At 44.7% G+C, this 22,532-nt stretch overlaps 1 protein-coding gene across 1 annotated transcript in view; it reads left to right on the forward strand.

Moving 5' to 3' along the window:
* Window positions 1-22,532, forward strand: part of HKDC1 (hexokinase domain containing 1) — a 44,043-nt gene that overhangs the window by 20,265 nt on the left and 1,246 nt on the right. The window contains exons 8-17 of the mRNA XM_033129678.1: window positions 1,163-1,318; window positions 2,376-2,609; window positions 3,431-3,735; window positions 5,429-5,574; window positions 5,667-5,786; window positions 10,504-10,599; window positions 10,785-10,884; window positions 12,211-12,394; window positions 14,291-14,446; window positions 18,294-18,527. Coding sequence (XP_032985569.1) covers window positions 1,163-1,318; window positions 2,376-2,609; window positions 3,431-3,735; window positions 5,429-5,574; window positions 5,667-5,786; window positions 10,504-10,599; window positions 10,785-10,884; window positions 12,211-12,394; window positions 14,291-14,446; window positions 18,294-18,527 — 1,731 coding nt within the window. The remainder of the gene's footprint in view (window positions 1-1,162; window positions 1,319-2,375; window positions 2,610-3,430; window positions 3,736-5,428; window positions 5,575-5,666; window positions 5,787-10,503; window positions 10,600-10,784; window positions 10,885-12,210; window positions 12,395-14,290; window positions 14,447-18,293; window positions 18,528-22,532) is intronic.

Genomic DNA, 22,532 nt, shown 5'->3' on the forward strand with positions numbered 1-22,532 from the left:
GGCTAGCAGAAGCCCCTTCAGGCTGGTCCCTATGTCCTTTTGACATGTTCTCATCACTTTCTCTGGCGCAGTAAGATGCTCCAGGCTCATTGTGCATTTTTTCAGCCATTATGCACTGAGCAGCCATTTTTTTCAAGAAGCCCTGGTGGATAAATATTTTAAGTACCTCCCAGAAATCATTCAAACACAGAACTGAACAGCTGGAAAGTAAATTTCTGCTTTGGATGTGCCTGCTCCCCAGCACACACCCATTTCCCTGGTGACACAGAGCAGTCACAGCCCAAGGAACTGGTGCCTGCTTTTTAGGCTTTGTCATCCCGTCCCTCTCCATTTCCCTTAAAATAAATTCCATTTCCCCAAAGTCAGCCTGGATTTCTTTTCTTTTGTCTTCTGTTTCTGCAATGCTCTGACTTTTTACAATGAAATAGATAAAACTGGTTAGGAAATAGGCTGTCCGTAATTTTGTGCCCTATTATATCTGGAAAATAAACACTGTATTTAATAGTTTACCTGAGAAACAATTAGTAATCTCTCTTCTTAGATGCAGACTCAGAGTCTAGGTTTGGGTGGTCTCTTGGGATAGTTCCTCCGCATGACTGTAGAACCTTTCTGGGGCTCTCCACGCCCTGCTCACAGACACAGCATCTTTCTTGGGCAGAAGGATGGTGTAGGAGTTGGAAGCATCTGAAATGTGGGTTTGTCATGGCATGGTTGGGAAAGTACGTGAAGGCTCTGCGGTTAATTCCTAAAACCTAACATGAGAATGGCACCCCCCTTGTCTACAGCCATACCACCCTGAATGCGCCCGTTCTCGTCTGATCTTGGAAGCTAAGCAGGGTTGGGCCTGGTTAGTACTCGGAGGGGAGAATGGCACCCCCATGGCCAGGGGTGGTTGAGATAAAGATTCTTGGAATCAAATGCTTTGTGAGCAGGAAGGAATCTTAGATCTCCTTTGGTTTAGTCCTCCCCTTTTATAGGTGAGGAGAGTGGTTCAGTGAGGATAAGTGGGCTCCCAAGGACACCCCAAGCTGGGACAGGGACCTAGGCCTCCTGCCCTCCCACCACTCATGCTCCTGACTACGGGCCATGGCTCATGGGCTTTGGGAAAGGATGCTGCACAACCAAAGGCATTGCTGCCACTGATCTGTTCACCAAATTGTAGGTTTGAGAAGATGATCAGCGGCCTGTACTTAGGCGAACTCGTCAGGCTCGTCTTACTGAAGATGGCCAAGGCAGGCCTCCTGTTTGGCGGCAAGAAATCCTCCACTCTCCTCACTAAGGGCAAGATTGAAACACGGCATGTGGCTCTCATGGAGAAGTAAGCTGCTGGCTGGGTCCCTCCTACCTTGACTCTGCAGAGGGATGGGGTGGGTGGCCAAGGTGTGCTATGCTCGTGGTAGTGATACGCAGAAGGGACCAGGTCTTCCTCATTCACCAGGATGATTCAGACTTGGGCACAGATTCAGGTGGGTCAGCAAAGCCGGCCGAAACTCAGATGTGGCTTCTTGTTGGTTTCATCAGCCTAGGATTTTGCTGATGGATATCCATCCCCTGCCTCATGTTTTGCTGCCTTATTTCACCCTACAGTGGTGATTTATAACTTTTTTAGGGTCACTGACCCCTTTGAAAATCTGATTCAAGTTCTGGACCCTTTACCCCCAATTGTATATTTGCACACAGTTTTGCTTATAATACCAGGGTATCCTTTGACCCATGGAATCCCAGTTAAGAACTCCTGCTATAGCAAGAGCCTGCTCTACCTGGTACTGTGGGGGACTAGCTTTGGCTTTGAGGCCTCATACACAGGTCCCTGCAATGGGGGCTCACCCCAGTCAACTCAGGGTCCTGTTCCTCTGGTGTAGAAACCCTGGCATTACCCTGGATTTTGTCGTTTACTAGATTACCTAATCTAAGTGGCATCTGACTCTCAGAGTCTGTGCAGAGCTTGGCAGGGACTGAGTTTCAGAAAAAGGCAGCATATTACAGGGTGAGTAAAAGGGTGGGCCATGTACTCTAACTGCCTGAGTTCAAATCCTGGCCCTCACACTTACTAGCTGTGTGACTGTGGACAAGTTACTTACTCTCTCTGTGCCTCAGGGCTCACTTCTGTACAATAGGAGAACATGGTACTTCCCCCAGAACTGTTGTGAGGATTGAGCTAACCCATGTCAAGTCTTTAGACAAGTGCCTGGCACATAGTGAGTGTTCAATCAATGGTGGCTGCTGTGATCATTGGTGATATTATTATCATCATTCTATTACTGTGTGCCAGCCTATTGATTTTCACCATCCTGAGAGGTGAGAAAGCTGGTTCTCTGAGGGGGACTCCCATGGAATGGAAAAGTATGGTCCCCTCATTCCTGTCACCTGGCCAGGTATAAAGAAGGCCTTGCCAATACAAGAGAGATCCTTACGGATCTGGGCCTGGAGCCTTCGGAGGCCGACTGCATTGCGGTTCAGCATGTCTGCACCATCATCTCCTTCCGCTCAGCCAACCTCTGTGCAGCGGCCCTAGCAGCCATCCTGACACGCCTCCGGGAGAACAAGAAGCTGGCGCGGCTCCGGACCACGGTGGGCGTGGATGGCACACTCTACAAGATACATCCTCAGTGAGTGCTACCTGCCAGTGCCCCCCCCCCCCCACAAATGAGTCTCCCCTGGAGCAGAGCCCCAGTGTTCTCTCTAAACTATGCTTCTCTGGGTTGTGGGAACCTTCCATCTCCTACCAGTTCTAAGAATATAGGGCAAAGGGTAAATTTGGAGACTACATCCGTCTAGCTGGCTGGGTTGCTTTAGGGGAATCATTCTTAAAGAAATATTCTGCTAATGCCAGTTGCCTGACTAGCAAGGCCACCCATCTGTGTGTTTATCCATCTAGTCATCGATCTATCCATTGGTATTGAATATCTGTTATGTGGTAAGACTGGAAAGTAAGATATACTCAGTTATAGACGGAGAAAAATTGAGTTGGTAGAGGTTTCCAAGTTCATATGAAAGATACTGGTAGGAAAACACAGGGAAATGAGAATTTCCCAGAAAGCGGGAGAGTGAAAGCCCCTGTGGCTCTCAGAGGTGTATTGGAAGTCAGGTGGGTACACCCTGGAAAAAGCTGGGGAAAGAACCCTTCCCCTTTGGGCAGAGATGCTATTCAGCTAATACATTATGCATGGCCATGCCCTGCTGGGTAACATATGAGCCATAAAATAGCCACTTCTATGAGCCTCCCAAATGTCCCACCCACTTGCTCCAACTGCCCCAGCCCCTCCCCCTGCTCACCCCTCTCCTTCTCCTCTGTCTAGCAACTAAAGGGGTGAGCCCTGGCCTAGCGGGCTCCCAGGACCCCGTTCCACTGCTACCCTATGTCTGCTCCCACCGGCTGGGCCCAGGCCTTTATGATTCTTACCTATTTTCCCGTCACCCCTGTCTTCAGATACCCCAAACGCCTGCACAAGGTCGTGAGGAGACTGGTCCCGAACTGTGACGTCCGCTTCCTCCTGTCGGAGAGTGGCAGCACCAAGGGAGCCGCCATGGTGACGGCAGTGGCCTCCCGCGTGCAGGCCCAGCGGAAGCAGATTGACAGGGTGCTGTCTTTGCTGCGGCTGACCCCGGAGCAGCTCGTGCGAGTGCGGGACAAGATGCGGGCGGAGCTGGAGTACGGGCTGAAGAAGGACACCCACCCACAGGCCACGGTCAAGATGCTGCCCACCTATGTGTGCGGGATGCCGGACGGCACAGGTGGGCCCTGCACAGCTCCTTTCTCTGAACGGTCCCCCAGGGCTCCCATCAAAAGTCCTTACATCCAGTAAGGCTTTTTGTTTTAAGAGCTTTGACTTCTTGTCTGTAATGGAGGGAAGGGGAGTAGGGTAGACGGTTGGTGCTCCTGAATATATTTGCCTTGGTTGATCCAAGGCAATTGCAGTGAAAGAATACCCCAGTTAGGGTACGTGTGTGTCTGTGTAGTTGAGAACATGGAGTGTACCCCATGTTGTTGGCAAACGGGACCCAGATGCTGTCCCCTGGGTACTTGGAGTTGCCTGTCCTGTGCTCCTGCCTGCTTCTCTGCTTCTCTTCTCCCTTGGGGCTTGCCTCTCTTGCTGTCCTCTCTCATCGGTTTCTGCCCCTGACTGTCACAACCCCTGATCCTTCTTCTTGGTCCACTGTGATCAGCTAAGAGGAGCCACTCAACAGTGCAGGCCGTCCTTTAGATAAGTTACTTCATGGCAATTAATGATTTATTATAAACCAAAATCAACAAAAGAACAAGACAAACAAATGAGAAACAAAAACTCATAGATAAGTTACTTCACCTCTTTGAACCGCATGAACCTCGCCCAGAAATAACAACCTTTGTGAAATGCTTTATGTCTTGTAGTTGGCTTTTGAACCTTTACTTTCATTATGTTGTCACCACCATTTTGTATGTTACAGAAAGAGAAAATGATTCTCATTTTATGGATGTCAAAATGGAAACTCAGAGAGATTAGATGACATGGTCAAACTCACACAGCTGTACTTTGGGTCTCTCAACAACAAAGATCTTCTCCAGATCTTCCTTTGAGTCTATAAGGGGGGAAAAAACTGAGAGAAGAAAAGGCACTGTTCAATTATTTATTCCTTCTTCCCTTTTATCCTCCTGCCTCGTTTTTCAAACTTTCCTTAAGCACCTACTATATGTTAAGCTGTGTTCTAGGCACATGATAGAGCAGTGAGGAAAACACAAGTCCTTATTCTTGTGGAGTTTACGTTCTGTTAGCCCGGCAGACAATCGACAAGCACGGTATGATGCTGTGTAATGACAGGGGCTATGAAGAGAAACAGAGCAGGGTAAGGGGTAAGAGAGCTGGCTGGGACTGATTCAAGGAATAGCAAAATGACCAGTGCGATTAGAACAGAGTGAGTGGGGCAGAGAGCAAGGTGAAGGCTTCCCAGAACAGACTGTGATGCTCTGCGGCGTTGGGGAAGTGAGAGGCAATGGATGGTATTGGGGGTCGCACTTGATATGGTTTCTTATTAGTCAGGTGTGGGTGTGGGTGTCTGGGAAGGGGAGAACAGGAGCAGGAAGAATCGTTTCATGCCAGTGATGAACAATTCCTCTAGGCCGTACAGACAGGACAGAATCACCTCCCAGAGTGCACTGCAGTCAGGGTGGCCTGGCCCGGACGCAGCCTCAGAGGCTCCTTGGGCATAAGTGTCACGTGCGGCCTTTACTACATACCAGGAAGTCACGCTGGCCTCAGACAGGCCCCAGGTGCCTGCCCAGGGCTCCCACGCCGTGCTCCGTGACCACCCCCCTCCTCTGGCCTGGGAGCCCCTCGGGTGCAGGCTCCGGTCTGCTCCATTTCTGCACCTCCTCATCCTCCCAGTGCCTCCCCACGGGTCCCTGCTGTGTGTGTGCGGGTGGAATGCAGCCCCACTTTCTCCACCACAGAGAAAGGAAAGTTCCTCGCCCTGGACCTCGGGGGAACCAACTTCCGCGTCCTCCTGGTGAAGATCAGAAGCGGGCGGAGGTCGGTGCGAATGTACAACAAGATCTTTGCCATTCCCCTGGAGATCATGCAGGGGACCGGCGAGGAGGTAAAGGCCAGGCTGGGGTTCCTGCTCCGAGGGGCCAGCCAGCCGCCCCCGGCCACCGCCAGCCCCGTATGACGGGCACTCTCTCCCTGCAGCTGTTTGACCACATCGTGCAGTGCATCGCTGACTTCCTGGACTACATGGGCCTCAAGGGAGCCCAGCTGCCCTTGGGCTTCACGTTCTCCTTCCCCTGCCGGCAGACGAGCATCGACAAGGTAAGACAGCCCCGCCGGACTCGCCACCAGCCCGCTGGGCTTCCCTCCTCCACCAGCGGAATCTCAAGAGACATGTGTTCATTTCATTTGGGGGCCTTAGGCTCAGGGCCACTGGGGAAACATGACGCAGAATTTTAACCATTTTAATTTTTTCTGTTTATTATGTTGCATTTTCATTATTATTTTTTGGATTGAAGTTCACAAAAGAATTGAGGATAGTATACAATATAGGGACACATGCATAAGAGTACTGTTAAAAGAGAGGTGAAGTCACATTGTGGAGAGATAGAATGAGGTAGCGACCAGATAAATCCACTTGTAACACTCAGGCAGTCGTATTGTGTGTCTTTCTGGGCACTGAGTGTAAACAGGGAAACACAATGGCTTGCAGGGTTTTTCTCGTCTGATGAACAAAAGCTTACCAGTGCGTTAGAAGAAATGCCTTTCTTTCTTGATATTAGACTTTCAGAAGGAATTTATCACATGGACACTTATTTAGTTGACACAGAAGAACATCAAGGATAATAATTTTAATACATTATTCATAATAATTTAGAAACATGTATGACAAGGCCTTTCTTGGAATGCTTGGATGAAAACACCATTCACCAGCTCATGGAGTATGGAGCTCCCTGTCTCTGATAGAATTTCACCAACCAAACCATAAAAGCAGAATGTCACTCCTGAATTTCCAGGGAGAACGCAGGTCAGCGCAGCAGGTCAACCAGAGAGAGCTCATGACAATATTGAGAAGAATGGTACCAGAGATTTGTTAAGATTTTGTCTAATCCACTGTTTTTGTTTTGTGGTGTTGTGCTTTTTACCACTTCTTGTTGTGGTAAAACACACATAAATGAAACTTACCACTTTATTTTTAAGTGTACAGTTCTGTGGCATTAAGCATATTCAGGTTGCTGTGCAACCTTAACCACTATCCATCTTCTGAACTTTTTCACCTTCCCAAACAACCTCTGTACATTAAACAGATAACTCCCAATTCCCGCTCCCTGCCAGCCCCTGACAACCACCTTTCAACTTTCTGTCTCTATGAATTTGAACACTCTAGGTACTTCACATAGGTGGAATCATACTATATCCTTTTGTAACTGGCTTATTTCACTTAGCATAATGTCCTCGAGGTTCATCCATGTTGTAGCATATGTCAGAATTTCTTTCCTTTTTAAGGCTCAATAGTATTCCATTGTGCATGTACACACTGTTTTTAATCAATATTTTGCAGTTGAGAAAAATGGAGACACAGAGAGGTTAAGTAAGTTGTCCAAGTTGCCACACTTATAAATGGTGGTGGAGGGCTCCAACCCAGCACATGGCTCTGAGAGCCCAGGCTCTCGCATTCTGCCCTTGTGGGGCCCAGGGCCCAGAAGGCGTACTTTCGATGCCAGTGTTTGTGAACCATTTTGGTTTTAATGCACAGTAAACCTGCATATATATAATCAAAACCCCCCCAAATCAAGAAATAATCCTTATCCTTGTTGTGTGTGTTAGGCTCTATTTCCTATCCTATTTTATTTTTCACATGAGGAAATCGAGGCATGCAGGTCTCATCTGAGGGGTAGGTGCGAAATCAGAACTGAAACGGAGCTCTCCAGGGCTCTGAGAACACCATGGAAACAAACGCTTCAGCAGGCCCCTCCCCACCCCACTCCAGTCGTTCAGAGAATGGGGAGAAATGGGCTCAAAAGACTGAATTATCGGGTAATAAGGCTGACCTCTCAAAATGAAAAATGCCAGAACGCTACGAGCCGGAAGATCTACTTCTCAAGATTTCATTTCTGAAACACGTGCCCAAGGAGAAAGGAACAAGGGTGTTCACTGCAGCACTGCTTTTTAATCATGAAAAATGAGCAATCACCCAAATGTCTGGCAATGGAGACTAAATAAATGAACTATAGTGTATCAATCACATTTCATCACTTAATTTTTATTTAACACACACAGCCATCGTGCTTGCTCTGTGTCAGGCAGCATTCCAAGTGCCTCACACATATTTCCTACCCCGTTGGGAGACAGCAGGGTCTAACAGTTACGAGCGTGCAGGGGTCTGGGACCTCATTGCTCGATTTGAATCTGGGCTTCTCCACTTCCTGGCTGTCCGACCTTGGGCAAGTTATTTGACCCCTCTGCACTTTGATTTCCTCATTTGAAAAATGGAGATAACAATAGTACTTATTCTACAGGTATGTTTTGTGAATTTTTAAAATTTCTGTACAATTATATTTGGGGAATATTTTGCTCAATGAAGGAATGTGTCAGATCCATACTGACTGACCTGGAAAGGTCTAGAGGACACATTACTGAGTGAGTGAAACAAATTCCAGCAGTCCACACATGGAATGAATTCATTTAAAAATACATTAAACATAAAAAGGCCCAGAAGTATTCATATCAGACTGATAATACAGGTTACCTCTCAGATTGGGGAGATAGTTAAAGGGACTTTATCATTATTAGGAACACTTTAGTTTTTTTGCAAAGGCAATGCATTCCTCTATTGCTGCTATTAATAACACAGGTAACCCTTAATTAATAACACAGTTGTTAGGCTCCTAAAAATGCCGTGTTATGTGAGTCCATGTTATACGAAACAAAGAACTAGTACAAAAAAGGGGGTTAGCTTCCAAAAATTAAACAAACATACTATTATATTTTTGTAATTAAGAGAAATACCTTTATTAAAGCAATTTTCACCAAAAGTATAACATATTAATATGTATTAAATAATGTTTTTGGGGCCGGCCTGGTGGCTCCGGCAGTTAGAGCTCCATGCTCCTAATTCCGAAGGCTGCCGGTTCGATTCCCACATGGGCCAGAGGACTCTCAACCACAAGGTTGCCGGTTCAACTCCTCGAGTCCCGCAAGGGATGGTGGGCAGTGCCCCCTGCAACTAAGATTGAACAGGGCACCTTGAGCTGAGCTGCCGCTGAGCTCCCGGATGGCTCAGTTGGTTGGAGCGCATCCTCTCAACCACAAAGTTGCCGGTTTGACTCCCACAAGGGATGGTGGGCTGTGCCCCCCGCAACTAGCAACGGCAACTGGACTTGGAGCTGAGCTGCACCCTCCACGACTAAAACTGAAAGGACAACAACTTGAAGCTGAACGACACCCTCCACAACTAAGATCGAAAGGACAACAATTTGACTTGGGAAAAAAAAGTCCTGGAAGTACACACTGTTCCCCAATAAAGTCCTGTCCTTAAAAAAAATGGAAAAGAAAAATAATGTTTTCTTCATCATCACTACTAAGCATTGTTAACGGATGGCGTCTTCTTTTTGACCAGATATCTTCATCCTCTGAACTTAATACTCCACAAACAAAATGGATTTAGAATTCTAATAAATTTTAAAATTCTACAGTCAAATCTGATATGACATCCACGCTTGAATGAAAAATTTCAAATGAGATACCTTTTGCTCTTAAAAACTCTTATTACGCTCCGCATTGTTTGGGGATTTCTCCAATTCTCAAACTGTGTTAGAGCGAAACCGTGTTATAGAAGTGCCGTGATACGGGGGTTACCTGTACACCCTGGGGAAAGGAGCCACATGCAGCTGTCCACAGGCCTGAACGACCAGCAGATGCCAGGACACAGCTTCCCCTCCTGATCCAGGACACTGGGCCCCCAGGATTCTCTCTCCCAGAAGTTGATGGGCTCATGAAGACACAGCTTAGAGTGAGGGGGAGACCAATGGAACGAAACCACCGATTTGGGGATAAAAAAAGAGGCTTTTAAATTTAAAATATTGTTTTGTGTAATGACAACTAATAAGACAGACTTTTCGTTGGTAGTGAATCTCTAATATTCTACATACATCCAGCAGGAAAGGACCAAGGGAATCCAGCTTCCCAAGCACTGTGGCGAGCAGGAGGGGGCCTGGGGCTGAAGGCCTCAGGTGAGGCGGCCCAAAGGTTGGGGGCTCTTCCATCAGAGTTGCTGGCCACCTCTCCTATTCCAGAGTTCTCCTATTATAAAAATATATATATATATATATACATGCTAATTTTAGGAAAACTAGAAAATACAGACACGCGTAATCTTGAACCTGGAGTGAACCACTATCAACCCCTTGGAATATGTGTTGTTTCAGAACTTTTGTCAGAATCAAGTGTGTGTGTGTGTGATTTTTAAAAAGAATAATAGAATAATTCACCATCTTTTTTTGTTTAATGTGTGTTCACTTAACAGTGTATGGTGAACAGTGTATGGTATCTTTCTCTAACATCCAACGTTCTCTTACAACACGATTGTTTTTATGGCTGTGTAACATTTCCTATATTGATGTATAATACAAGATGATAGATCCGTTTTGTTGGAATGAAAGGATGCCTCCAGTTTTTTACTGTGGAACAATGCTTTGATAAACATTTTGTAGCTTAATCTTTAATCACATCTTAATCTGTCCTTGGCTAAATTAGAAGTGGGATCCCTACGATCCAGACCTTTGTTTTGTGCAGCCATGGCCAGGGAACATAAGTTGACCCCTGATAAATACTAAGTGCGACAATTATTCCACTTGGCAGTGCACCCTGCCTGAGCACCATGCTTCGGGAGGCCTCTGGGCCCAGGGTTAGGGCTGCAGAAATGGACGTAGCCAAAAGCACACACATCTGACTAGCAGTCAACTACGTATTAGATGTTGAGGTTGTGTAGTGATCCCTCAAACTACTGCTCAAAAGAACTTACCCTCCTTTCTTTCAGGGAGCGCTCATTGAGTGGACCAAAGGCTTTAAGGCCACTGACTGTGAAGGGGAAGACGTGGTGGACATGCTCAGGGAAGCCATCAAGAGGAGAAACGTAGGCTGTGGGGTTGGGGCTCATGCCTGACCTTGCCCTTTCTCCCAGGCCCTCTGCTTGGCCATCCTATGCCCAGCCCTGTGACCCTGACCTCTGCCCCCGCCCCCACACACAGGGCCGACGTGCCCTCCCTGAGCCTGTTTGGTCTGACCATTCTACTTACAGCAGAACTGTTGCCTTTGTAGGAGTTTGACCTGGATATCGTCGCGGTTGTGAATGACACCGTGGGGACGATGATGACCTGTGCCCATGAAGATCCTAACTGTGAGATTGGCCTGATTGCAGGTACGTGGTCAGGCGTGTCACATCTGGAGGTCCCTTTGTAACATAGTGAGGGGAGGGGCGTCGTTCCATTCAGAGGCTCTGAGGCCGGCTTTGTCCAAGGCAGAAATGAAGTTAAGATTGGGATTCCAGGTCCCCTAATTTTTAAGTCTTTACTTAATATCTTTCTCCATGAAGGGTCCCAAGTCAAAGGGGTCCTTTCTGTTGAAGAAGGAGAGTGACATAGGAAGAGGGGATTTTCAGGAAGAAAGAGACCTCAGTTGGATCATGGTGGCCTGGGGCTGAGGGAGCGGGATTTTGATCTGGCTCCAACATATACCTCCTCTGTTCTCTGGCCTTTTGTGGCTATCAGGGCGCACAGGAGGGGGACGAGTTGGAAGGAAACCTAAGAGAGGAGAAGGGAGTGGCCTGAGGCAAGATAGGCCTCTTAGGGGTCTTGGGAGAAGTATGGCAGTGACTAAGGACCAGGGTGGATCCTAGTGGGATGACTCTAAGAAGTGAGGGGACAGGTAGGAGTTGAACAGGTGGAGAGGGATGAAGGGCATTCCAAGTGACAGGCACAGGTTAAGTAATGACAGAATCTGAGAAAGTTGTTTCAGTTGTTTGGGGTTCCTGGAGGTGAATAGTAGGTGGACCAAGAAGATGGGAACATACTGAGGTGTGTTCAATGCCACGTAAGAGGTTTCATGTCACTCTAACTCTTACCCATTTTGTGACCTTGGGCAGGTTACTTAATTCTGTCTGGACTTGAGTTCCCTCATCTGTGGGAGGGGGTGGGCTAGATCTAGGAGAGGAAAGAGGTGAGACTTGTTTAATTGAATATAATAGTTGCCTGGACTGTTGTGTTGGGAATAATTCTGAGGCCAGGTCATGGAAAAAGGAGAAAAGGATGGCTTATAGAGGCCGAGCGTTTGCTTATCCAGGATGATTCCTCACGGTCGGTGCCAGCTCTGATTGCTAACTCTGTGACTGCTTGGAAGCTCACTTTCTGTGCCTGTTGCTTAACAGTGACAGTGACGATGATGATATGGTATCACAGGTGCCATGTACTTAATACTTACTCCGGGGAGGAAACTTTTGGGCATCATCTCCTTTGTTTTCTTTATAACAAATCTACGAGGCAGGTATTATTTCCTCTTTACAGATGAAGAAACTGGACCTCTGACAGATGAGATACTTGTCTAATGTGACTCAGCAAGGAGTGTAAAGCTGGGATCCACCCCCAGTTGTATCTGACTCTGAGCCTACATTCCTACCCACTACGCCCTGCTGCTCTTTAAGGCCTGTGGTGTCTCTGGAAGACTAAAGTCTCTTCATGATTCCTTCTAGGAACAGGCAGCAACATGTGCTACATGGAGGAGCTAAGGAACATAGAGCTGGTGGAAGGGGACCAAGGGAAGATGTGCATTAACACCGAGTGGGGAGGATTTGGAGACAATGGCTGCATAGATGACATCCAGACCCAATACGACAAGGAGGTGGATGAGGGCTCTTTGAATCCTGGCAAACAGAGGTGAGAAGGTGGATGTGTCCACTTGTGCAGGTTGTGCAGTATAGGACTTTACCGGACCTAAGCGGGGGATGCCATTTCCACATCATAGACACTACAGCTTTATATGTTTATTACAACTCTGTCAGATGTCAGTGAACTCTCTTATTTGAATGAAAGCAAAATATTATGACAACTTTCTAATAAGTGAAAAGAGAGGTGCCTTTTTCTAATTACCATAAGATACCATAAGGGCTAGTGGTGGCTTTGGAAGTGAGGCAGAGGCTGTTGGAAAGTCCATTCACAGTGGGCTGGTGTCACAGAGCAAGGACATGGTGACTCCGTGGGCCCTCTCAGGATGGCTGCTAGTAGGTCCAGTTTAGGAGTCAACATTCTCAGCCTTTCAAGAACTGGCTGCCAGGTTGCTGACCTCTATTGTTCTGGGGTCAGAAGTGGCTGCTGGTGAAAGATGGGAATCGTGGTTCTCAGCCATGATATTGTGTCCCAACATGGGTCGTAGTCACTTGTGAGGTGTATTCCAATTGCCAACCACACTGAAAATACTGAAAATAAGGAATGATTCTCTAAAGTAAAAGAGTCCATTTTCACTTGCATTCTTGTATACCTTCTTGAGTAGGAGAGAGAGTAGAGGTGGATGGCGCTCTCTCACTGGGGATTGGTAGTTAACCCCGGCCTGTCCATTAGAACAGGGTTGGCAAACTTTTTCTGTAACGGACCAGAGGGTACATGTAGTATGATCAGGCCATATTGTCTTTGTCACAACTAGACTCAGTGTCTTAATACATAAAATAAGGTGGAAATACAGACTTACTGTGATGAGTGAGAGCCAAGTGGAGAAGTTGAGCAGATAGGAAAGGTACCACTATACACGAAGGGACTCGGACAAGGCCGAGTCTGGCCCCGGTGGTTCCTCATCTTCCTTTGGCACCTGTCTTTGTAGCTGGAAGGCAGGGGAGCTGTGGTAAGTCCAGCTAAAGCAGGAATTGCTCCAAAAAGAAGGGAACTTATCTCGGAGTCCCACGACTGGGCATCTGAGTATCATGGCTCTTTTCAATGAGTGAGTTCCTCCAGACTTTGTTGTATCTCTGACTCCACTGGAGGCTCACAATTTTGGAGTGAGAGTTTAAGGGGGCAGCACATTTGAATTTGCTGCCATAATTTGTCTGTTTCGTGTTGCTTCCTTGGTTTCACATGAGCACTTAAGAGAACACAAGTCCAGCCCAGAAGTCTCCGATTTCCATTTGACCCTGCAGGCAGTGACCTCCAGCTCTGCATCGCTGTGATTAACACCGGCACACATACCTGTCTGTGCCTGCTGGTTCTCCTCTCTTGTTCCTTCTGTCATTTTGCTCACAGCCTGGTAGAAAGGGAAAAGGAAGCTAACATTTTTTGGACCACGCCTGGTGTGTGCAGTTTAAATGTGTCATCTCATGGAGCAGAATCTCTAGTGGAACAGATTTCTTCCAATATAAAGCAACAAGAATCTTCAGTAGAACAGATTTGTAACACAAAGCCAGTTGGCTTTGGGTCCAGGAGAGGGACTAACTTTTGCTTAGTTCCTGCTGTACACCAGATGCTTGCCGCCCAGTAGTCCTGTGGGGTCAGTGTTTTGCTCCCTGTTTCGTGGATGATGACTTAGTACTCGCTCAGGCCATACAATTAATATGTGGTGGAGCTGGGACCTGGCTCCTGGTCAAAAGGCTCCAAAACCTGGCTTTTCCACATCATGCTGTCTTAGGCATTGCTTTTCTCTTGCCCTGCAGCGCATTCTGAAACATTCCGAACTAGACGTGCCTTCCACATCCCAACCTTGAACCATTCACCAGCACTGGTTTTTGGGAATCATTCACCAGCACTGAGTTTCCTCCTCTCACCAGCCTATCCCTCTTCCACAAACAGATATGAGAAAATGACCAGTGGGATGTACCTGGGGGAGATTGTGCGGCAGATTCTGATTGACCTGACCAAGCAGGGTCTCCTCTTCCGTGGGCAGATTTCAGAACGTCTCCGGACCAGGGGCATCTTTGAAACCAAGTTCCTGTCCCAGATTGAAAGGTGATGTGTGATCAGGTTCACCTTGTTTTGGGGGTGCTGCTCTCATGTGAGGGTTGGGTACGTTTGAGATTTAAAAATAAAACCAGTGAGGCTGAGATCAAGCAGGGGATTGCCTCCCGGGGCTGCCCCCTCTCTCCAGCTGCATCAGGACCACAGCCCGGGGGTGTGCACACAGCTGAGGGGCCAGCAGCCAGTCTGAGTCTCACGGTTCCTAAACTGTTACACAAGAGTTAGCTTAGCCTAGAAAATGATCCTCTTGTTCTTGAAAAGAAAATGTGCCCATAATATAAAAGTCTTTTTAAAAAATCACCCCTATGCGCACTACTAAATACAGCTGTTTTCATTTTGCATATTATATTCCCTTTCAAGTGCTTGAATGTTTGAAACATTTTTGTGATTGCAATCATACTTACACATATCATTCTGTATATTGTTTATTCAGTGTTTGTTCATGGGCGTTTTCATTTACGATTCTGGTTCTTACTTGAGTTTTTATTATGAAGTCCTAAACATGTACGAAAGTAGAGGGAATAGTAAAGTGAACGAACGTGTCCATTGCCATCTTCCACATGATCAACTCATGCACAAAGTGGGTTCATCTGTGTGCTCCTACTTCCCCACCCCCAAGCTGGATTAATTTGAAACAAATTCCACATTTCCTATTAATTTATCTATAAATATTTCAAAACATATTTGTAAAATACGAGTTCTTTAAGAAAAGCATAACCACCATACCACCACCACACGTGAAATAGCGAATGATACACCTCAACGTCCTAACCGTCCTCTCAGTGTTCCCACCTCCCGAATTGCCTAAAAAGAATGGTTTTACAGTTGAGTTGTTTGCATCAGTATCCAGACAAGGTCCATGCATTGCATTTGCTTGGTATGTTTGTTAAATCTCTTTTAACTAATAGAATTCCCCTCCCTTTCTTGTTTCTCCTTGGAATGTGATTGATGAAGAAACTATATTCTTTTATCCTATGAGGTTCCTATATTCTAGATTTTGCTGATTGCAGCAGCCAGCATTTTCTTCTGTCCCTTTTATTTCCTTCAAACTCATAGTTAGACCTAGATGTTAGATTTGGTGTTGAATTTTGGACAGCAGTATTTCATAGGTGACACTGAGTTGTCGGTCTCTCTTTTATGGTATTAGCGTCATTAATGCTCATTACCTAGATCTGTGATTTCACTAGAAATTGTAAAATGACGATAATTTAATGCTGTCAACTCCTTCTGCATTTGTTAACTGGGATACTTCTAGAAAGAGAAATTTTCCCATATCAACTCTTTGGTGTAATTATAATTTTAAGTGGCTGCATTATGTTAAATTGTTTCTTTTTTTTCTTTTTTTGATTAAAGTTTATTGAGGTGACAATGGTTAGTAAAGTTACATAGGTTTCAAGTGTACAGTTCCGTAATCCATCATCTATATCTCACATTGTGTGTTCATCACCCGGAGTCAGTTCTCCTTCCGTCACCATAACGTTGTTTCTGTACTATTATTGACTGAACTCTCCCTTTGGTATAAAATGTCTAGCTTGTAATGTATGGATTTCTGCACTTCTGAGTAACACCATAACTATGCTTTTTGTACATATAGTCATTTGTATCTCACGAATTATTTCCTTAGGAGTAGAAGCATTTCCCTATGGACACACTTTTTTAAAAGGTAGTTCCAGTTTCCCTCACTACCAGTAATGTACAAATGTCAGTTTCACTGCTTTTCATACCAGCACCAGATGTTATTAGAGGCTTTGTTTTGGAATTTCTCTCAATTTGCATTCATTCATTTAATTCTCCTGGTCTTTATGGCCAGGTGCCTGCAAGCCAAAAATCAGTGGGGGAAAAAAAAACCTGTTTATAAATGAAAACAGTGTACTTAATGAGGGAAATCAGATAGACTATTGCAAAGAAATTCTTGCTGTCTAAGGAGGAGATGGGGGAAGCAGCAGCAGCAGCAGCAATGTTGTAGTTTTGAAGTGCTGAGTAGCAAATGTTCGGCATCCTTTTTTTGGTCTGGTCTTCAACCCATCATATCCAAAAGTGCAAGTTAAAAGTTATCACCTTTGGTGACCAGAAGGGTCTTTTTTTGCTGTGGGAGGAAATAAAGTCTCCCTCGTGTGCAAGAGATAAGCAAATTGATTTATCTTTGCCTTGCCTTTTTTTTTCTTTTTGCCTGAATACAAAGAAAGGTGTTCCTGGACAAAGCATGTTGAAAGGAGCTATGTGCCTCCAGAAATATTTACTTCTGACACAAAATGTGTCTGCTTTGGATGCTTTGATTTCTACAGGCATTAAAAACAAAAACAAAAACCCCTTATGGAATTAAGAGAAAATCAAACCCATTTAGTGCCAATGGGAAGATGGTAGGTGCTATGCTGACTGTGGGCCATTTCAAAGCATGTTGTATGGATGAGACAGTGATTCTCAGGGGAAGAACCCTGGATTTACAATCTCAGAGCCTTAGCTTAAGATCTGTCTCTACCACTTAATTTGTTTGTGTTGTGTGACCTGAGGCAAGTAGCTTCACCTCTCTGGACCCCAAGTTTCTTCTTTATAAGATAAATAATTGCTCTGCTGTTTAACCCCAAGGATTGTCCTGAGCATCGAGTAAGGGAACATACATGAAAGAACTAGGTAACCTGTGAAGGGCTAGACTGTGAAAGGAATTTCTGGTTTTATTTTTATATATCCTAAAAAAAAAAAAAAAAAAAAAAAAAAATCCCACTTTTATTCTTCCTATACAATGAAGAATGAGAAATGAGTAATGAAGAAACTAAGAATTACTGGTAATCTTACCAGCATCTGGACAGAGTTCCTTCTGCTCTCTTTTTCTGTACAAGGACAAACATTATTAAAAAACCAAAACAAACCAAGATCATAGTATTTTATGATTTATTTTTTCACTCAATGCATCAGAAACATTGTCCATAGCATTAAATATTCTCATGCAAACTCATCGTTACGGTCTACAAAAGGGTTCTACTGTCTGGCTACACCCCCACTGACCCATTGAATCCGCTGTCTGATCACAGAGGTTGTTTCTCAGTTGTTCTCTCTTTATAATACTCTCCTTCCTTAAGTGTTACCTGAGACGGTCAAGGCTATAACTTCATGTTGTTTAGCTTGGGAGCTCTGTAAGTTCACTGTGAGATAAGCAGGGTCTAGACTCGAGGCTAACCTGTCCCCATGGAGGGTGGTTCTCTGCGTGTACTTATGGTCCTAGCAGGTTCCCGTTTACTAAGATGCTAATTGTACATTGTATATACATTATTCATTTGCCTACTGAATGTACACAGCCTTGTGCTGTGCTATTGAGAATACAATCTTACCCTCAAAGAGAATGTAGTCTAGCTGGGAAGAGAAAGCACAGGATCAGGGAAAGTCAAAAGGAAGGAAAGTTGGCCTCCAACTGAATGGGGCCAGAATATCGGAAGCTGGTGTGTTCCGCGGGGGAGCCTAGACGTGGTGTGAGAAGGTGTGTGTTTGAATCCCTCTCTATTCTCTAGCACTCTGAACCTCACATTCCGCTTCTGAAAAATGGGTACCTGGTGTGTTGGTTGCTGAATCTAATAATGGCTCCTAGTGAGCTAATAGATTGGAATATGCCTAACCCAAGAGGTGCTTACACTTTATTTTTTAAAGATGATATGACTTTCTGGCATGGCAGAACTTCTTAAGTCTCAGAACTTTTAAGGCATTGTACCCCCAGCTTAGCTATTGTCTGGATCATTTTCTCCTCCCTCCTGCTAGGACATCTAGGGATGGGGTCTATGAGCCACGTGGGGCAGGTTCCAGGGCCCCCAAAAAGCAGGTCCTGACTTCCTGCTGTGCTTCCCTGCAGCGATCGGCTGGCCCTCCTGCAGGTCAGGGGGATCCTGCAGCAGCTCGGCTTGGACAGCACCTGTGAGGACAGCATCGTGGTGAAGGAGGTGTGTGGAGCTGTGTCCCGCCGGGCGGCCCAGCTCTGTGGTGCTGGCATGGCTGCCATCGTGGAGAAAAGGAGGGAAGACCAGGGGCTGGAGCGCCTGACGATCACTGTGGGCGTGGACGGAACCCTGTACAAGCTGCACCCTCAGTGAGTGCCCGAGCAGGCCAGGGTGGGAGGGTGCCGAGGCCACGCGTGGACTTTCGTGACTCTGGCAGACAAGGTTGAGCCCTGGTGACTGTGCTTGCTAGAGGTATGACGTGGGAGGATGCACCGTCGTCACTGATGAACCCCAGCTTCCTCATCTGTAAAACGCAGGCAGTAATAACCTCTGCCTCATAGAGCTGCCTGAGGATTTCGTGGGTTAATACCTATAAAGTGCTTCACACAGTGCTCAGTAAATGCAGTTTTTAACAAATCCCCTCCCAAACTCACAGCGGACTACTGAGAACTGAATATTGTGTATGACAGAGAGCATTGACAAGTAGGAGCTAGTTGTACTTTTCTTAGCCCAGAAGAAGTGGACAGAAGGATTAAGAGCCCTCACAGGCAATGTGAGTTTGAATTCTGGCTCTACCACTTAGAAGCTGGCAGGCCTAGGGCCAGTTTTTTACTGTCTTTGAGCCTCAGTTCTTACTCTGTAAAGAGAGGACAAAAGTCATGCCTGCCTCATAGATGGTTGTGGGGATTAAATTAAATAGTGTGTGTAATGTGCGTGGCACATCACAAAAACTTCAATGATGAAAGCTATTATTTTTATTTAATGTTTTACATTTTGTTTGGGTGAGCAGGAAAAGTATTAACAAGCTTATACACATTTCCAATCATGTTGAAATGTATACATGAACTTATTATTGTAATCCTTGATGCTTAGGCCATCCTGTGATGCTAATTGGCCAAAATGACTGGTATCTTCTCTTGGTTTGCCCCTCGGGGTCACATATTTTTGTTGTGGTTTCTGCAAGTCTCTCCACTGAACCAAGACTTGACCACAGGATCATTTCAATAGGTGCAGACAAAGCATTTGATAAAATCTAACACCTTCAAAGTAAAAGTACTCAGCGAGCTAAGAATAAGGGAACTTCCTCAACCTAGTAAAGAGTATCTATGAAAAACCCACAGCTGACATCATATTTACTGGTGAAAAACTGGATGCTTTTCCGTTAAGATCAGAAATAAGGCAAGGATGCCCACTCTCCCATTGCTATTCAGCATTGTACTGCTTCTAATGATGCCTCCAAATGGGTGTATGATTTTGTCTCATATCATGATTCTAATTAGTGAAATCATGATTCAAGGAGAGGTTTGTAGGAACCAGAATGAAAATGTGTGATCTCAAGGGGAAATTCAAGGGTAAATCTAGCCAGGGCAGTTAGGCAAGTAAAAGAAGTAAAAGACATCCATATTGGAAAAGCAAAGGTAAAACTATCTTTGTTTGCAGATGACATAATTTGGCATATAGAAAATCCTAAGGAATACACACACATACACACACACACACACACACACACACACACACACACACAAAGCCTATTGAAACTAATAAATTCATCAGGGTTTCAGGATACAAGATCAATGTACAAAAACCAATTGCATTTCTATGTATTAGCAATGAATATTCCAAAAGTGAAATTAAGAAAGAAAATTTTATTTACAACAGTGTTAAAAGGAACAAAATAGTAATAAATTTAACAAAATAAGTATAAAACATGTACATTGAAAACTACAAAACATCATTGAAAGAAATTAAAGAAGACCTAGATGAATGGAAAAACATCGCATGTTAATGGACCAGAAGACTTAATAGTAAGATAGCAATACTTCCCAAATTGATCTTCCAACTAAGAATAATCACTGTCAAAATCCCAGCAGATTTCTTTGCAGAAATCAACAAGTTGTTCCTAATGTTCATATGGAAATGCAAAGAAGTCAGAATAGTCAAAACAATCTTCAAAGAAGAACAAAGTTGAAGAACTCACTTCTCTTTTTGAAAACTTACTCTAAAGTGACAATAATCAAGACAAATCTGGTACTGACTTAAGGATAAACATACAGCTCGTTGGAATAGAACTGAGAAGATAGGAATAAGCCCAAACGCTTATGGCCAATTGATTTTCAACAAGGATGCCAACATCATTCAATGGGGAAAGAATATTCTTTTCAACCAATGGTGCAATAACTGGATATCCACATGTAAAAAAATGAAATTGGACTCCTACCACACACTATGAACAAAAATTAATTCAAAATGGATCAGACCTGAATTTAAGAGCTGAAAACTAAAGAACTCTTAAAAGAAAGCATAGATGTAAATCTTTGTGACTTTGGATTAGGTAATGTTTTAAAATATGACATCAAAAGCATAAGTAGCAATAACAAAAATAGATAAATCGGACCTCATCAAAATTAAGAACTGTAAAAATTAAACACCATACAAAGTGAAAAGACAGACTGGAAGAAGATATTTGCAAATCCTGTATCTGATGAGGGCCTTATATCTAGAATATACAAAGAACACTTAAAACAACTCAACACTAAAGACAAGTAAGCCGATTAACAAATGGGCCAAGGATTTAAATAGACATTTCTCCAAAGGAGATCTACAAATGGCCAGTAAGCACAGGAAAAGATGCTCAATACCGTTAGTCACTAGGAAAATGCAAATCAAAACCATGAGATACCATTTCACATCCACTGAGATGACTATAATAAAAACGAGTGACAATAACAAGTGTCGATCAGGATGTGACAAGATTGGAACTCTCATACATTGTTGGTGGGAAACAGTTTGGCAGTTCCTAAAAAATATAAACATAGAGTTACCATATGACCTAGCAATTCCATTCCTAGGTGTATGTAAGAGAACCGAAAACATGTTCGCACAAAACCTTCGGTGATGTTCGTAGCAGCATTATTCCTAGTAGCCAAAAGGGGAAACAACCCGTGTCCATCAACTGATGGATGGGTGGACAAAATGTGGAATATCCAAATGATGGAATATTATTCCTAAAAAGAAATAAAGTACTGACACATGCTACAACTTTGACGAACCTTGAAAAACATCATGTTAAGTAAAAGAAGCCAGACACAAAAGGCCACATATTATAGGATTCCATTATATTAAATTTCCAGAATAGGCAAGTCTATAGAGATAGAAGGTAGATTAGTGGTTGTTGGGGGCTTCCTGGGGGGGGGGGTGCCGTGAATAGGAAGTGACTATTAATGGGTGTGAGGTTTCTTTTTAGGATGACAAAAACGTTGTGGGATTAGATAGTGGCGCTGGTTGCACGGCTTTGTGAATACACTAAACCCCACTAAATTACACATTTAAAAAAGACATGGTTGAGCAGTGACTGCCAAGCCATTTTCTCCTTTCTGCCAGGAAGTTTGGGGCTAACATCCTTACTGTGCTTCCAATAAGACTTCCAACATTCTCCTCCCCCTTAAGCAGCAGAGCCCCAAGGAGCTTCAGGGGTTGGCAAGAGTTACCCACTGGTTGTGCATTAGCGTTGGGTTCAGACCTGCTGTGCCATGGTGGCCCCAGAGCTGACCGCCGTCTGTACCGTTATGGTAACCCCGGCTCCCAGGACCCGAAGCCTGGACGCCCAGCCTCTGGTTAACACACTTCGATCCCACAGACCAGCCTGGTAACCGGTTCCCAGGGTGTCAATCCAAGTGGCTTTAATATCGCAAAGGATTTGAGAGAGGCCAAGTATTGTGATTACGACTGTGTGCTTTGGGGGAAATTAATGGATGGATAGATGGATACAGAAAACAAGGCCAAATTTCCACTTTGTTGAGTCTAGGCAGAAGGTGTGCAGGTGTTCAATGAACTATGCTTTCAACTTTTCTGTAAGTTTGAAATAAAAATTTGGGGAAAATTTGAACCAAAAAAAAGTGGGCTTTGGAAAAAGACAGGCCTGGTTCAAATCCTAATAAACTTACTAGTTGTGCAAATGTGGACAAATTCTTAGTTTTTGAGCATCAACTCATTTATGTCGTGAAGATAGTAACAATTACTTTCAAACTATTATTGTCACACTTTGATGTTTGTATGTAAAACACCTAGAATGGTCTCTGGCATTAGTAGTCTCTCAATAAAAGGTAACGTAACAGCAGCTATTGAAGAAGCTGTTCTAGAGCCTCGAGAAACAA

The sequence above is a fragment of the Rhinolophus ferrumequinum genome, chromosome 16 (assembly GCF_004115265.2).
Source record: "Rhinolophus ferrumequinum isolate MPI-CBG mRhiFer1 chromosome 16, mRhiFer1_v1.p, whole genome shotgun sequence".
NCBI classification, from domain to species: Eukaryota; Metazoa; Chordata; class Mammalia; order Chiroptera; family Rhinolophidae; genus Rhinolophus; species Rhinolophus ferrumequinum.